Source organism: Myotis yumanensis, unplaced genomic scaffold (assembly GCF_028538775.1).
Source record: "Myotis yumanensis isolate MYYU_CA2020_CCGP unplaced genomic scaffold, mMyoYum1.0.hap1 SCAF_1, whole genome shotgun sequence".
In the NCBI taxonomy this organism is placed as follows: Eukaryota; Metazoa; Chordata; class Mammalia; order Chiroptera; family Vespertilionidae; genus Myotis; species Myotis yumanensis.
This window is the reverse complement of record NW_027223752.1, coordinates 100,353,513-100,370,476: the sequence shown is the minus strand read 5'-3', so window position 1 is coordinate 100,370,476 and position 16,964 is coordinate 100,353,513. Positions and strand designations below refer to the sequence as shown.

General features: G+C 41.4%; 1 protein-coding gene across 1 annotated transcript in view; it reads right to left on the bottom strand.

Annotated features, from left to right (window-relative positions):
* Window positions 1-16,964, bottom strand: part of ITGA8 (integrin subunit alpha 8) — a 197,194-nt gene that overhangs the window by 99,269 nt on the left and 80,961 nt on the right. Inside the window, exons 12-13 of the mRNA XM_070428533.1 lie at window positions 5,862-6,067; window positions 3,475-3,666 (exon numbers count right to left, since the gene is read on the bottom strand). Of these exons, the coding sequence (XP_070284634.1) occupies window positions 3,475-3,666; window positions 5,862-6,067 (398 nt within the window). The remainder of the gene's footprint in view (window positions 1-3,474; window positions 3,667-5,861; window positions 6,068-16,964) is intronic.

Sequence of the window (16,964 nt, the reverse complement as noted above, 5' to 3'; positions counted from 1 at the left end):
AAAATTTGTTTGAAGAGTCACCATTTATTAAACTATTAGAGGCCCAGTGCATGAATTTGTGCACCTTGAAAGGAACTGTGTGCCACGAGGTTGCAGTGGGCACAGGGGTGGGTCTTGGCCCATCCTCCATGCCCCTGCCTGGCCCCTCCCACCGTGGCCCCCAGTCCCCTGTCTGCCACCAGCCCTGCTCCCGCTGCTGCCGTTCCCACATGCTAATGGTGTGGAGCGATTGGCACTGGTGCCAGCAGCGGGTGCAAGCGGGGCCAGCACCATCAAAGGTGCCAGCAGCGGCTGCTGCCCCATTCAACCCCTCAGAATCAGGGGGAGGTGGAAAAGCCCTGAGGGTCGATCGGGGCAGGCAGCCACAGCTCACACCCACTGACAGCGCCAAGCAATCGGGACTGGGCGCCAGCAGCGGGTGTGGGCGGGGCCTTTGCCAGCAGCTGGTGCGAGCGGCAGCTGCCAGCCCCAATTGCCCCTCAGGAGCAGGGGGAGGTGGAGAAGCCCTGAGGGGTGATTGGGGCCAGCAGCCACTGCTTGCACCCGCTGAAGGCACCGAGCGATCGGGCCGGTGCTGGGTGCCAGCAGTGGATGCAAGCTGGGCGAGCACCTGGCGGGACTACAGAGTGCAGGAGCAAAGAATTTCCAATAACCACCAGAGGCTTGCCCCAATGACAGCGACCAGCACCCCGCCATGGTCTGGTGCCCCTGCTCACCTGCTCCACCATCCCACTGAGGCCAACACCCAACATGTTCCACACACACCCCCTGGTGGTCAGCTCAAGTCATAGTGACCAGTTGTTCCCTGTTCAGTCTATTTGCATATTAGGGTTTTATATATATAGATGTTCTATATAATCTCATTTTAACATACTGACATCATTTCATTATATAAAAATTAAATTTCCTCTTTATACCAACATATTATTAGCTTATTTTACAGACTAAGAAATTGAATTTCAGAGAGGTTAAGAAATTGTCTCACTCGTACACAGCTGGAAAACAGTGGAGTTAAGTTTTAAATCTATGTCGTCCATCTCCAGCATCCTAGAATGCATGTTTTCAAAATCTTAGGCAGCCTAACATGCCTGTAAAGTTAAGCAGCTTTGATTCTGTTCATGTTCATCAGATTGATACTCTTTCTTATTGTAAGCCATTTCACAACATTTTATAAAAAACCTTCTATACCTAGAAAGTGCAAGCACACAACCCAGTGAAGTAGGTATTATTGGCCCCATAAAACCAGAAAAGAAAACAAAAGCTCCAAGAAATCAAATAACTTGTCCACTGCCACAGCTCATCAGTGAGGACTAGGGAGCCGGATCCAGGCAGTCTGACATCCCTTCCCTTGCTACATGAGATTAAGTCCGAATCTAGACGTGACTGCAAGATTAAGGTTTTCCGCCTTTGTGGAAATGGAGGCTTGAGAGCTAAATGGAATTCATTGATACAAAAATGAGGGAAGTGACATGTCTGATTCCTGAGTTATGCCTGCAAAATTCAAATCTGCTCTGCTAGCTAACAGAATCTAGTTGCCTGCCTATTAGCCAGTTTTCTTCTTGATAGGGCCCCGGGGACTTGGTGTCAACATAAAAAGGCTTTTTTTGAGTGACATTCTGTTTGTGAGAAGATGAGTAGCAGGGAAAATGGTATAGGATCATAAATCATAAGACACCTATATTCCCCTTTAGGAGGCAGAATCGGGACCAGAACCAGTCTACTAATTAAGAGGAACTCTGAAAACCTCAAGACTATCTTGAGGGATAAAAATTCAACTTCGTGGCCTTTGGCCCTGCCTTAGTGAAGAACATTTACTTGACAGACAGATGGCTATACACAGCATTTACATCATCAGTCACTATAAATTGAATCAGCCTCAGTAGATAAAGGTGTTATCTAGCAAATGGCCCCAAATGACCTTTTTGTAATTGTTAAAATGGGATGAAAAGGACATAATTAATAAATAGCTTCTCTGTTCCCTGTACTACTCCTTTCTCTCCCCACTTCACTGCAGGAAATACTCCTTCAGAGAAAAGTTGTTTCCTATTTCTCTCCTCCCCAGCACCTTTTTAAGAAGACTTCGAAGGAGGTCTGTGAACTGGCTCTTTAATGGACACTGCTTTTATTTCCTTTACTTGGTGTAAGGCACTGCTTAATGAATAGCAATAACTTTCTAAAATCACTGTTTGTCTAAAATTGCAACCCAGGAGTTGAATTTCATTAATCACTCTGACATATTTTGGGAAGAAATTACATAGAGGATCTAAATTTTGGATCATTTAAAATAGAATATATTACATGTCAGACCCTCCCCCCAAATAACAAAAACCATCATTGATTAGACTAGTATAGTATGATCTACAACAATAAATCTAACAAGATGTTCTTAAAATTGCTGTAGGAAGGATGTATTCATATACAAATTTGTATAAAATGTAATACTAATCCATGTTGAGCCCACTATAATGTCTATGCTAGTGCCATGAAATATTTCTGGCAAGTTTATAAGAACATGTTGCAGGATCTTTTTTGCCTGATCCCAGAGGGGAAGAGAAAGCCGAGTCAGTGATTGGAACGCTGCCCCAAATCAGAAAAAGCTCTACTACATATGGAAAATACTCAATTAGGGGAGGGGCAATGGAAAGAGACAAGGCTTTAATAAATAGTTGAAGCTGTCAGTTAACTATTAATGACTTATAAGTATTTATTGAGACCATCTTAACATAACCAACATAAAAGCGAAAACTGAACCATAAAACCAAGAAGTCTAATGTTCTCTGCTAAAAATCCTGATTACTGAAACAATTCTTAAGACCAATCCATAATTTCATATGGCATGCCCAAACATGAATGATAGCTCTCTGCTTTATGGATTTCTATGAGTCCTCAGTATAAATTAGGTAATCAAAGCTGGTTAATAAAATAATAATGTATGTCAATTCTAATTGAAAAAAAGATAGTTTATTGTTTCTATTGCAAACCAGTTAATTTTGCTTCACTTTGAAATATTCAATCTATCTTTGAAAAGTCCAAAATATAGCTGGAAAATACTTATGCTCTAAAAACGTGAGCTTTATGACAGAAACATTGAGGTTCATAAGTTAATTAATATGAGATCAGAAAGGAAAAATGGGATTCAAATAAATTGCTCTAGAAAGGTATCTGTCTTTGTCAATGGAGACCACATTACTGAGGGATTTCAAAGAAAAACTGCTGTTGCAATGTCAGCAAGTTTTATGTCCAATGCAGTTTTTTAAAAGCCATCTTGCTTTTCTTGACAGGAAAGGGAGTGTTTGTTTTGTCTGCCTTCAAATTCTCATGAAAGTCACTCTGGAATCCTACACCAAGAACCTGTGCAGTGGGTAAGCTTGGCCTCCGCTGTCTGAGAGAGCTGCTTACGCAGGAGGCCTTTCCCAGAGAATGGGCTCTTTCTAGGAGGTGAACTCTACGGAGGGAAAAGAAAGAAAACCTTACCTGGGTAATCATTCTTGTCTATGTCTGAGTCTCCTCTTAAAGTGTAGCCAAAGCCAGAAGGGATAGCCTGTGATGCCCACACTCCTTGCAAAATTTGGGAAGCCTTGGTGTTCAAGCCATGTTTGTTCCCGTTGTAAATGAACACTTTGCCTCTTTGATCCTGGCCTGCAAAGGGCGCACCGATGGCAACATCTAGAGAGACACATGAGCGTATTTTTAAATAAAGAAGAATGTTTTGAAATAGAATTAAGTGCAATCAAAGAGCAGTGCCATACAGTCTAAAGGGCTAATTGTTTCCCATGAAATTTGTTGTAGCGCAGCAAGAGTAAGTTATTTGTTGTCTTTTCTCCATTCAACATAAAAGGTACAATACAATAAAACCTCAATATAACGGACTAATTCAAGCAAGGGGGTGTCCATTAAACCCAAAAGTCCATCTATATATATAAAAGCCTAAGTGACCGGCCAATGCACAATGACCACCAGGGGGCAGACGCTCAACATAGGAGCTGCAGAGTGACAGCAACTTTGCAGAGTGCCCTCTCACACTCTGGGACCCCTTGGGGGATGTCAGAGAGCCGGTTTCAGCCCCATCCCCGCAGGCCAGGCTGAGGGACCCCACCTGACAGAGGGACCCTGCTCACTCCGCAGATGCCCTTTGAGCCCCAGTGCTGCCCCAGGTGCAGCCGGCTGAGGAGGGACTGCGGGAGGTTGGCTCCAGGGTGTGTCCAGGCCATCTCACCCAGTCCCGCCCTGCCAGTCACCTTCTAATTAATTTCCTTTCAATGTGCATGAATCCATGCACCGGGCCTCTAGTTATATAATAAAGATTTTCCTAACATGTATGTTAAAAAATTGACAAACTAGTTACTTTACCTGTTTTTACTTACATAGACACGTTTATGTAATTAAAATTAAGTATGTATAAAAAGTTTAATTTCATAGAAAAGTTTTCTATATGTATTACAGTAATTTTAAATTTCTACTGAATAGGTCTAGTAAATGCTTGTATGCAGCAGTCACCACGAGTAAACAAATGCACACAGCTGGGGCGTGGCTTAGCACAACTCCAAACATCTGCCAGCACACTTTCAAACTGCTGCAGAAAGTCATGTGACAACAGAACCAATCACCACTCTTGCTGTGGTGTAATCACATGCTAATCATTCACTGAACACTGTTTTTGAGCAGAGACACTTGGATTTAAGTCTGTAGACTATAGCTGTAAATATGTAATATTTATTTATATCATGAAATTACTATAGTGTTTTTTCAACATATGGCTTATTCGATAAAATTTGTTAAAAATAACAGTGAATTAATAACAAAAGTAACCTGTTGACTTAATTATAAGCAAATCTTAGAGGCATTTTAAAATTAATAGGATGTTAATTTTCACATATAATATATGGACCAGAAATTTGTCCATTAAATCTGAAGTCTGTTAAATTGAAGTCCGAAAAATCGAGGGTTTACTGTACCAGATACTTAATACCAATACCTTCGAAAAGTACTAAGGAATACTGAGCTGATGCAATAGCTGAGGCTATTTTGTTAGAGAAAATTCCTATTCATTCCACAAACTTCAATCAAGAAACCCACTATTTGTTGGTTCTTAACTTAAAGGCCTGAAAAGTATGCAAGATTTTATGTGAGCATGCATGTTTTTCTGAGGACAGGGTACTTACAAGACATTTATGAATTTCTAACTTAACCACAATCCTAAGCTAATAATTTAACCCTACTTTATTACAAACATTGAAGCTGCCTTTCAGCTGAACTTACAGACCAAACACCTGCAATAATGTAAACATGGAAAGTTTTTAATAAAAAAAATTTTTTTAATTCAGCATCACCTATACATAAGCCATCTAGGTTAATCAGAAGGCCATATACTTACTAACATACGGACATATACTTATTTGTTTTGACTCGGTACATATCAAAGATTCTCTAGTTCTCTTCAAGTCACTAAATCCAAATATCAATTTTTTAACTTTATTTTTATTGTTGACACTATCACAGATGTCCCCAATTTCCCCTTTTGCCCACCTCCACCCAGCAGCCACCCTTTTTCCCTCTGGCCAACACCTCACTCTCATCTGTGTCTATAGATTATGCATATATGTTCTTTGGCTAGTCTCTTTAAAAATTATCGCTGCCTTTATTTAGACCTGTTATATGACATACAAAATAAACATGAGAAAATTTCCATGTAACACCTATATTAATCAAAATATATAAATTTTAAGTTGCCTTGAGATTTTTGATAGCATATTAAACATCAACTGCATCATACACACCACTGTCAATACTTCAAAATGTCCATGCCACAGTAACATTGAATTATGACACATCAACAATTTCCACACATTGGTGTAAATTACCATTGTATCCATCTTGATTCACGTCTCCTAAGTGGGCCACCGCACTACCAAATCTCCCGAAAATCTCCGTGCCTGCGAGCACCTGCGGGTCTTCAAAGACGAGAGCGCTCACTTGCATATACAGGTAAACTTGACCCACTTCCCTGGGGTTACTCTCAAATTCACGTTCCATAAAGAGAGGGGCCCCAATCAGTATGTCATCCATCCTGTAGGGAACAAAGAGAGAGGTCAGCACTCTGGCAGAGATGAGATTCTTTTTGGTATACTTTAAATCAACTGGATTAGTACATTTCCATTGGTATTTTTCCTTTAGCAAGGGACATTTTACAATCATCACCTTTCATTGACTTGTTATGTCTATGCAGTAGAATGCTGCAAGAAAATAAGGTTACTAAATGATCCCACCGAACTCTTTAATGATGTTAAAAGTGGTTGCTTTAAGAAAACCACAGATGCCGAAACCGGTTTGGCTCAGTGGATAGAGCGTCGGCCTACGGACTGAAAGGTCCCAGGTTCGATTCTGGTCAAGGGCATGTACCTGGGTTGCGGGCACATCCCCAGTGGGAGATGTGCAGGAGGCAGCTGGTCGATGTTTCTCTCTCATCGATGTTTCTAACTCTCTATCTCTCTCCCTTCCTCGCTGTAAAAAATCAATAAAATATATTTAAAAAAAAAAAAAAAAAAAGAAAACCACAGATATTTCACCTTTTTCACTTTGAGTGCATTTCCAGAAACTATAGATATACAAGTAAAACATATCAGAAGGACCTAAATAGGTTTATCTAAAAGTGGATTACAGGTTTCCAGAATTATGAAGTTTTCTTGACAGTAATAAGGCTTAAACACATTGTATGTGGACCGTTTTTGCTTAATTTTTTGCGCAAATGGCAACATTCAGTAAAATTACGATAACTTTAGTTTTACATATTTTTTTTCAATGAAACTTTTTGTGATTTACTATAAAATGTATACTGAATCATTTTTCTTAAATTTTAAACTGACAAATACTGGAAAATTGTGTTTACCAGCCAACGTAAAACGTATAAATACGTTTCCCGCATCCAATGTGTTAAAAAGAAATTTCTCCTCCTATTTCCTATTGTTACCTTCATTTAAATAAAACACAGACCAGAGAGCGTGATAATACTGGCTAGAAAGATAAAATTTCATCCCAAAAGAGAATTTACAATTATTTTTTTAAGTGAAGATATAACAAGAAACTAATAGATAATTCTCAAGGGTGAAAAAAATTCAAGAAACAGACACCTAACCAAATTATTTAGAGACAAAGACATAACCACCAAGAATAAAAAACAAAAATGGTTAAAGGTATTTCCTTCACAGAGTCAGATAGCAAACGAGAGAATAAAACAGAGCCTTTTGCCCTAGCCAGTTTGGCTCAGTGGATAGAGATCAGCCCACAGACTGAAGGGTTTCGGGTTCAATTCCCATCAAGGGCACATACCTCAGTTTCAGGCTGGATCCCTGGCCCTAGTCTGGGTGCGTGCCGGAAGGCAACCAATAGATGTGTCTCTCTCACATCAATGTTTCTCTCTCTGTGTCTCTCCCCATCCCTTGCACTTTCTCTAAAAATCAGTGAAAAAATGTTCTCAGGTGAGGATAAACAACAAAAATAAACAGAGTCTTCTAAGCTATTTAGGGTTTTAAAACCATAAACATGTATTATTTTTATTTAAAAATTTTAAAGAAAAGTAACATCAACCAAAATTTGTAATTTTATCTGTACTAATGACCTCCACTGAAATTTGTCTGCAGACACCCCGTCCTAGGAAGTGCAATAATGTGAAAATGACTTCAGACAGAAATACAAATCTGCATTTGACTTTTATGTCTATGTAGATTAGATGATGTATAGAAGTGTGTCAAGTAAACTAACTACTAAAATATTAGCATTGATCTAAAAGGCAAGACACCTCTTTTAAAGCAATCTGCAAGACTATCAACATCACTCTCACTCACCCCTCTCTCCAACTTCTTGCCTTCTGTGTGGTGTTCATCCACTGTCTGTTTCTCAGTATCATTCAACAGACAGCCTGTGTACTGACTGTGTTTAAGATACTGTGATAAGTGATTTAACGAATACAATGACTGTTAGATCAACCCTGTTCCTAATTAACTTACAAGTGAGGTCAAACTGCTACTCATATAACTATAAACAAGGCATAGTAAGAAAAGTATGAGTGTCCAGCTAGTGTTGCTCAGTGGTTGAACATCGATCCATGACCCAAGAGGTCACTGGTTCGATTACTGGTCAGGACACATACCCGGGTTGTGGGCTCAATCCCCAGTATGGGGCACACAGGAGGCAACCAATCAATGATTCTCTCTCATTATTGATATTTCTAACTCTCCCTCTCCCTTCATCTCTGAAATCAATACAAATATTTAAAAAAGAAAAGAAAAAAGTATAAGTGATTCAAACTAAATGCTGGGGGTTCCGGATGGGAGATAGCATTGAACCTGGGTGGGATTCTGACAGGTAGATAGATCTACAGGCAGGCTTTCCAGGTGATGGTGCCGTGAGCCAAGGCAAGTGTCCCTAAGTGAAGTTAGGGAACACTGAGTGGTCCGAGAAAGTTCCATGCTAGAAGGATGTCTATATATTATTTTATATAAAATCAATATTATATTAATACTAGAGGCCTGATGCATGAAAATTCGTGCAAGAGTAGGCCTTCATTCCCCCGGCTGCTGGCCCCGGCTTCCCTCCAGCACCGGGATCTGGGCTGCTGGCACCGCTTCCCTCCGGCACCTGAGACCCAGGCTGCCTCCCTCCTCTGGCCACCGCAGGCACCCGGGACTGGGGCTGGCTTCCTTCTGGCCCCAGCTTCAGCAGGAAGGACGTCTGGCCTAATTAGCATATTACCCTTTTATTATTATAGATAATACTAGAGGCCAGTTGCAGGAGGATTCCTGCAAGAATAGAGCTTCCTGCTGCTGGAGCAAAGCAGAGAAGGGAGCGAAACCCGCTGAGGCGGGCTTCGCTCCTGCCTCCCAGCCTCTCCAGCTGGGTTTCCCTTCCCGCTGGGTTTCCCCTCCCACCCCCAGCCGCTCCAGCTGGGTTTCCCCTCCTGCTGCTGGGTTTCCCCTCCTGCCTCCCAGCCGCCTCTACTTAGCTCCCTTCTGTAGCGCTTCGCTTCCATGTTGTCTTCAGTCTTCGCTCCCAGCCGGTATATGCAAATTAACCGCCATCTTTGTTGGTGGTTAATTTGCATATCATGCTGATTAGCCCATGGGAGGCATAGCGAAGGTACGGTCAATTACCCTTTTTGTCTTTTATTAGATAGGATAAGCAATAAGAAAGCAACCTATTAAAAGTTGGGCAAAAGATCTGAATAGACACCTCATCAAAGACAACATACAGATGGCAAATAAGCATTTGAAAAGATGCTCAATATCACATATCACTAGAGAACTGGAAATTAAAACAATAATGAGATACCACTACACACCTATTAGACTGGCCAAAATCCCAAACACTGAAAACACCAAATGCTGAAATGGCTGTGGAGTAACAGAAACTCTCATTCATTACTGGTGGGAATACAAAATGGTACAGCCAGCCATTCTGGAAGACCATTTGGCAGTTTCTGACAAAATAAAACACTCATACCACATGATCCAGCAAACGTACTTCTTAACATTTACCAAAATGAGTTGAAAACTTATGCCTACACAGAAACCTGCGCATGGATGTTAATAGTAGTTTTATTCATAATTGTGATAACTTGGAAGCACCCAAAGGATTTTTCAATAGGTCAATGGATAAACAAATTGCGGTGCTGACAACAGCAAATGCTGATGAGGATGTGGAGCAATGGGAACTTACATTCATTGCTGGTTGAAATTCAAAATGGTACAGTCACTTTGGAAGACATTCTGAAAGTTTCTTACCAAGCTAAACATAGGTTTACCATGTAATCCCACAATCATGTTCTTATATAGTTACCCAAAGAAGTTGAAAATTTATGTCCACACAAAAACCTACATTTGCCCAAAATTGGAAGCAGTCAAGTTATCTTTCAATAGCTGAATGGATAAGCAGACACTGGTACATAATACAATGGAAAAATCTTTAGCAATAAAAGAAAATGAGCTATCAAACCACAAAACAATGTGCAGGAACTTTAAATGTGTATTGCTAAGTGAAAGAAGTCAGTCTGTAAAGGCTACTACTGTGTGATTCCAATTCTATGACATTTTGGAAAAGGCAAAACTATAGAGACAGTAAAAAGATCAGTAGTTGGCAGGGATGGGTGAGCAAAAGGATGAATAGGTGAAGCACAGGACATGTTTGGGACAATGAAACTATTCCATATGATACTATATGTTGATATATGATATTAGTTTATTAATTGAACAAAAATGATAATTGCTAAAGTTGAGCACAGATAACTTGAGAATAGCATGAGTTTTTTAAATTAAATCTTTATTGTTGAAAATGTTACATATTCCTCTTTTTTCCCCCATTGACTCCTTCTAGGCAGCCCAGACCCTCCACCCCAGGCCTTTACCACCCTACTGTCTGTGTCCATGGGTTATACATATTCATACAAGTTCTTTGGTTGATCACTCCCCACCCTCCTCCATCTTCCGAGATTCCACAGTCTGTTCTATGCTTCTATGTCTCTGGATCTATTTTGTTCATCAGTTTATTTTGTCCACTAGATTCCACATATGAGTGAGATCATGTGATACTTGTCTTTTTCTGACTGGCTTATTTCACCTAAACACTTATTTTGCTCTCCAGGTCCCCATGCTATCTCAAAGGGTAAGAGATCCTTCTTTTGTACTGCTGTATTCCATGGTATAAATGTACCACAACTTTTTTACCCACTCATCTACTGATGGGCACTTGGGCTGTTTCCAGATCTTAGATATTGTAAATTGTGCTGCTATGAATATAGGGGTACATACATTCTTTCTGACTGGTGTTTTGGGTTTCTTAGGATACATTCCTAGAGATGGGATTCCTGGGTCAAATGGCAGTTCCATATTTAATTTTTTGAGGAAATCCCATACTGTTTTTTATAATGGCTTCACAAATCTGCATTCCCACCAGCAGTGTATGAGGGTTCCCTTTTCTCCACATCCTCATCAGCACTGTCATTTGTTGATTTGCTGATGGTAGCTATTCAGGCAGGAGTGAGGTGATACCTCACTGTTGTTTTAATTTGCATCTCTCTGATGATCAGTGACTTTGAGCAATTTTTCATGTTTCTTGGCCATCTATACTAGTTATGTCCTCTTTGGAGAAGTGTCTTTTTATGTCATTTGCCCATTTTTTAATTGGACTGTTTCTCTTCCTTTTGTTAAGTTATATGAGTTCCTTATGTATTTTGGATATTAATCCTTTATTAGATGTATCATTACCAAATATGTTCTCCCAAATAGTGGCTCCCTTTTCATTGTGTTGATGGTTTCTTTTGCTGTGCAAAAGTTTTTATTTTGATGCAGTCCCATTTGTTTATTTTCTCTTTAGTTTCCTTTGCCCCAAGAGATGTATCCATAAACATATTGCTATGAGAGATGTCTGAGATTTTGCTGCCTGTGGTTTCTTCTAGAATTTTTATGGTTTCACGAATTATATTTAAGTCTTTTATACATTTTGAGTTTATTCTTGTGTATGGTGTAAGTTGGTGGTTTAGTTTTGCATGTATCCATCCAATTTTCCCAACATCATTTATTGGAGAGACTGTCTTGACTCTATTGTATATTCTTGCCTCCTTTGTCAAATATTAATTGAGTATAATGGCATGGGTCGATCTCTGGAAAATCTGTTTTGTTCAATTGTCCTATATGCCAGTACCAGACTGTTTTGATTACAGTGGTTTTGTAGTATAACTTGATATCCGGTATTGTGATCCCTCCAACTTTGTTCTTCTTTCTCAAGATTGTTGCAGCTATTCAGGGTCTTTTTTGGTTCCATATATATTTTTTGAGTATTTGTTCTAGATCTGTGAAGTATGCTGTTGGTGTTTTAATAGGGATTGCACTGAATCTGTAAATTGCTTTGGGTGCTATGGAAATTTTAATGATGTTAATTCTACCAATCCATGAACATGGTATATTCTTCCACCTGTGCATATCTTCCTCTGTCTCTTTTTTCAACATCCTGTAGTTTTCTAAGTACAAGTCTTTTACCTCCTTGGTTAAGTTTATTCCTAAGTATCTTAATTTTTTTGATGCAATAGTAAATGGGATTATTTGTTTAGTTTCTCTTTCTGAGATTTCATTATTGGTGTATAAAAATGCCATTGATCCCTGACCAGTTTGGCTCAGTGGATGGAGCGTTGGCCTGCAGACTCAAGGGTCCCAGGTTTGATTCCGGTCAAGGGCATGTGCCTTGGTTGCGGGCACATCCCCAGTGGGGGGTGTGCAGGAGGCAGCTGATCGATGTTTCTAACTCTCTAGCTCTCTCCCTTCCTCTCTGTAGAAAATCAATAAAATATATTTTTTAAAAATGCCATTGATTTCTGGGTGTTAATTTTGTATCCTGCTACCTTGACAAATTCATTTCTTAAATCTAGAAGTTTTTTGGTGGAGTCTTTAGGGTTTTTTAAGTTCAATATCATGTCATCTGTGAATAATGACAGTTTTATTTCTACTTTCTAATTTGGATGTCTTTTATTTCTTCTTCTTGTCTGATTGCTGTAGTTAGGACTTCCAGTACTATGTTAAATAAGAGTGGTGAAAGTGGACATCTCTGTCTTGTTTGTGTTGTTAGGGGAAATGGTTTTGGTTTTGCTCACTGAATATGATGCTGGCTGTAGGATGTTCGTCATATTTGGCCTTTATTATGTTGAGAAATGATTCCTCTATTCCCACTTTGCTGAGAGTTTTTATCAAAAATGGTGTTGGATTTTGTTGAATGCTTTTTCTGCATCTATTGATATGATCATGTGATTTTTGTCTTTCAATCTGTCTATGTGGTGTATCACATTTATTGATTTGGGAATATTGTATTGGCCTTGCATCCCTGGAATAAATCCCACTTGGTTATAGTGTATGATCTTTTTAATATATTGCTGGATCTGATTTGCTAAAATTTTGTTGAGGATTTTAGCATCTATGTTCATCAGGGATATTAGACTGTAGTTCTCTTTCTTTGTAGTGTCTTTATCTGGTTTTGGAATTAGGATAATGTTGGCCTCAGAGAAAGAGGTTGGAAGTGTTCCTTCCTCTTAGATATTTTGGTACAGTTTGAGGAGTATAGGTGTTAGTTCTCCTTTTAATGTTTGGTAAAACTCCCAATGAAGCCATCCAGACCAGAGCTCTTGTTTGCTGGGAGTTTTTTTTTATTACTGCTTCAATTTCATCATTTGTTATTGGCTTATTCAGGTTTTCTGATTCTTCCTGACTCAGTTTCAGTAGACTGTATTTTTCTAGGAATTTATCCATTTCATCCACAAAGCCCAGGGTGTTGGAATATAGTTAGTGGTTCATAGTATTTTCTTATAATCCTTTGTATTTCTATAGTGTCAGTTGTTACTGCTCCACTTTCATTTCTGATTTTATTTATTTGGCTCCTCTTTGTTTCTTGATGAGTCTGGCTAAAGGTTCATCAATCTTGTTTATCTTTTCAAAGAACCAGCTCTTTGTTTTATTGATCTTTTGTATATTTTTTAATTTTTATGTCATTAAAAATTAAAATCTTTATTATTTCCTTCTACTTACTCTGGGCTCTTCTTGTTGTTCTCTAATTCTTTAAGTTTAATAATTTTTCTTGTTTTTTGAGGTATGCCTGTAATGCTATGAACTTCCCTCTCAGGACTGCTTTTGATGTGTCCCACAGATTTTGAGTTGTGTGTTCATTTCCATTTGTTTCCAGAAAGTTTTTTTTGTTGCTTTCTTGATCTCATGGTAACCCATTCATTGTTTAAAAACATGCTATTTAGCCTCCATGTGTTTGAATGTTTTTGAGTGTTTTTACTGTAGTTGATATCTAATTTCATTCCACTGTAGTCTGAGATGTTTGTTATGATTTCAATCTTCTTGAACTTGTAGAGACTGTTTTGTGTCCTAACATGTGGTCTATCTTTGAGAATATCTCATGTACACTTGAGAAGAATGTATATTCTATAGATTTGGGGTGAAATGTTCTATAAATGTCAATTAAATCCATCTGATCCAGTATGTCTTTGAGAGTAACTGTTTCCTTGTTAATTTTTTGTCTGGAAGATCTATCCAGTGAAGTCAGTGGGGTGTTTATTTCCCCAACTATGACTGTATCATATCATATGACTGTATCATATCTGCTTTAAAGCCCTCTAGAAATATTTTTTATATATTTAGGTGCTCCTATACTGGATGCATATAAGTTTACCAGGGTTATATCCTCTTGCTGGATCAATCCCTTTAGTATTACATAGTGACTTTTGTTGTCTCTTGTGATGGCCTTCATTTTGAAGTCTATTTTGTCAGATATGAGTATTGCTACCCCAGCTTTTTTGTTGTTGTTTCCATTTGCATGGAAAATTTTTTCTATCTCTTCCCTCTCATCCTGTATGAGTTTTGTTCTGAGGTGGTTCTCTTGTAAACAGCATATAATTGGGTCATTTTTTTAATCCATTCAGATACCCAATGTATTTGATTTAAGCATTTAATCCATTTACATTTAAGGTGATTATTGATAGTTACTTAATATTTTAATTCTGTATGCCTATGTTTCTCTTTCTATTTATTTTTATTACAGCACTAGAGGCCTGGTGCACTAAATTCGTGCATGGCATGTGTGTGTGTGTGTATGTGTGTGTGTGTGTGTGTGTGTGTCTCCCTCAGCCCAGTCAGCACCCTCTCCAATCTGGGACCCCTGGAGAAATGTCTGACTGCCCGTTTAGGCCCGATCCTGGTGGGATCGGGCCTAAACAGGCAGTCGAACATTCCTCTCACAATCCAGGACTGCTGGCTCCCAACCGCTCGCCTGCTTGCCTGCCTGATTGCCTCTAACTGCTTCTCCCTGACAGCCTAATCACCCCATAACCACTCCCCTGCCAGCATGATTGACGCCTAACGGCTCCCCTAGTGGCCCGATTGCCTCTAACTGCCCTCCCCTGTAGGCCCAGTCGCCTCCAACTGCCCTCCCCTGCAAGCCTGGTCACCCCTAACTGCCCTTCTCTGTAGGCCTGGTCACCCCTAACTGCCCTCCCCTGCAGGACTGGTCCCCCTCCCAACTGCCTCCCCTACAGGCCCGGTCACCCAGAACTGCACTCCCATGCAGCCTGGTCACCCCTAACTGCCCTCCCCTACACGCCTGGTCCCCCTCACCTGCCCTCCCCTGAAGGCCTGATCACTCCCAACTGCCCTCCCCTACAGGCCTGGTTGCCCCTAACTGCCCTCCTCTGCCAGCCCAGTCACCCCCAACTGCCCTCCCTTGCAGGCCTGGTCCCTTACAACTGCCCTCCCCTGCCGGCCATATTGAGGTGGCCATCTTGTGTCCACATGGGGGCAGCTATCTTGTGTGTTGGAGTGATGGTCAATTTGCATGTTACCTCTTTATTATATAGGACTAGAGGCCCAGTGCACAAAAATTTGTGCACTCGGGGGGGAGGGGGGGTCCATCAGCCCGGCCTGTGCCCTCTCGCAGTCTGGGACCCCTTGGGAGATGACAACCTGCTGGCTTAGGCCTGCTCCTGGGTGGCAGAGGGCAGGCCCAATCCCTAGGTGCAGCCCCTGGTCGGGCTCAGAGCAGGGCTGATTGGGGAGTTGGGGAGCCGCCCCCTGTCATGCACAGAGCAGGGCGGATTGGGAGGTTTCGATGCCACCCTCAGTAACTCTCAGGGTAGGGCTGATTGGGGGGGTGGGGCACCGCCCCCTGTCACACTCAAGACAGGGTCAATGGGGAGGTTGCGGGGCCACCCCCTGTGACACACAGAGCAGGGCCAATCAGGGGGTTGGGGCACTGCCCCCTGTCACACACAGAGCAGGGTCCATCAGGGGGGTTGGGGCTCTGTACCTTGTCACGCACAGAGCAGGGCCCATCAGGGGGTTGAGGAGCTCCCCCCTGTCACTCACAGAGTAGGGCCGATAGGGGAGTTAGGACACGGCCCCCTGTCACACACACAGCAGGGCGGATCAGGGGGTTGGGGAGCCGCCACTGTCACACTCAGGGCAGGGCCGATGGGGAGGTTATGGCTCTACCCTGTCACACACAGAGCAGGGCCTGTGGGGGGGGGGGGGGGGCGGAGGTTGGGGCGCCACACCCAGTCACACACAGAGCCGCAGGGCGATCAGGGGGTTTGGGCGCTGCCCCCTGTCACACTGATCTGGTGCCAGGAGGCCTCGCGGCTCCGTTGATCCCGGTGCTGGGAGGCATATTACCCTTTTACTATATAGGATAGAGGCCTGGGGACCGGCTGGTTTGCCCTGAAGGGTGTCCTGGATCAGGGTGGGGGTCCCCACTGGGGTGCCTGGCCAGTCTGGGTGAGGGGCTGAAGGCTGCTTTCAGGCTGGCAATTGACTGAAGCTCCCAACCGCTCCTTGTTTTCTTTTTCTTTTTTTTTTATTCTGGGCCAGCTTTAGCTCTGGCTCTAGCTCTGAGGCTTCCGCTGCTATAATCGAAACAATGTATAACTCTAGCTCTGAGATCCCGGCTGGCTGAAAGCTGATTTCTGGGGTTTTGTTTAGCTTCTATATTTGCAACATAGTTTCTTAGAGTTGTAGTTCAGAGGCCGGCAAGTCAGGCGGGAAATGTTGCAGTCTGCAGTTCCTGGAGCAAGCAAGCCTCATGTTCGCTTCCAGCTGCCTGGCTTCTGGCCGCCATCTTGGCTGACAGTTAATTTGCATAAGGATATGCTGATTAGCCAATGGGAAGGGTAGCGGTCGTACACTAATTACTTTTATTAGTGTAGATTCCCTTTAGCATTTCTTGCTGTGCTGGTTTGGTGGTGATAAACTCCTTTAGCTTTTTTTTTTTTTTTTTTTTTTTTTTTTGGTCTGGGAAGCTCTTTATTTCAACATCTATTTTGAATGATAGCCCTGATGGGTAGTCTTGATTTCAAATCCTTGCTATCCATTACCTTGAGTACTTCATGTCATTTCCTTCTGGAATGTAGAGTGTCTGATGAGAAACCAGCTGACAGT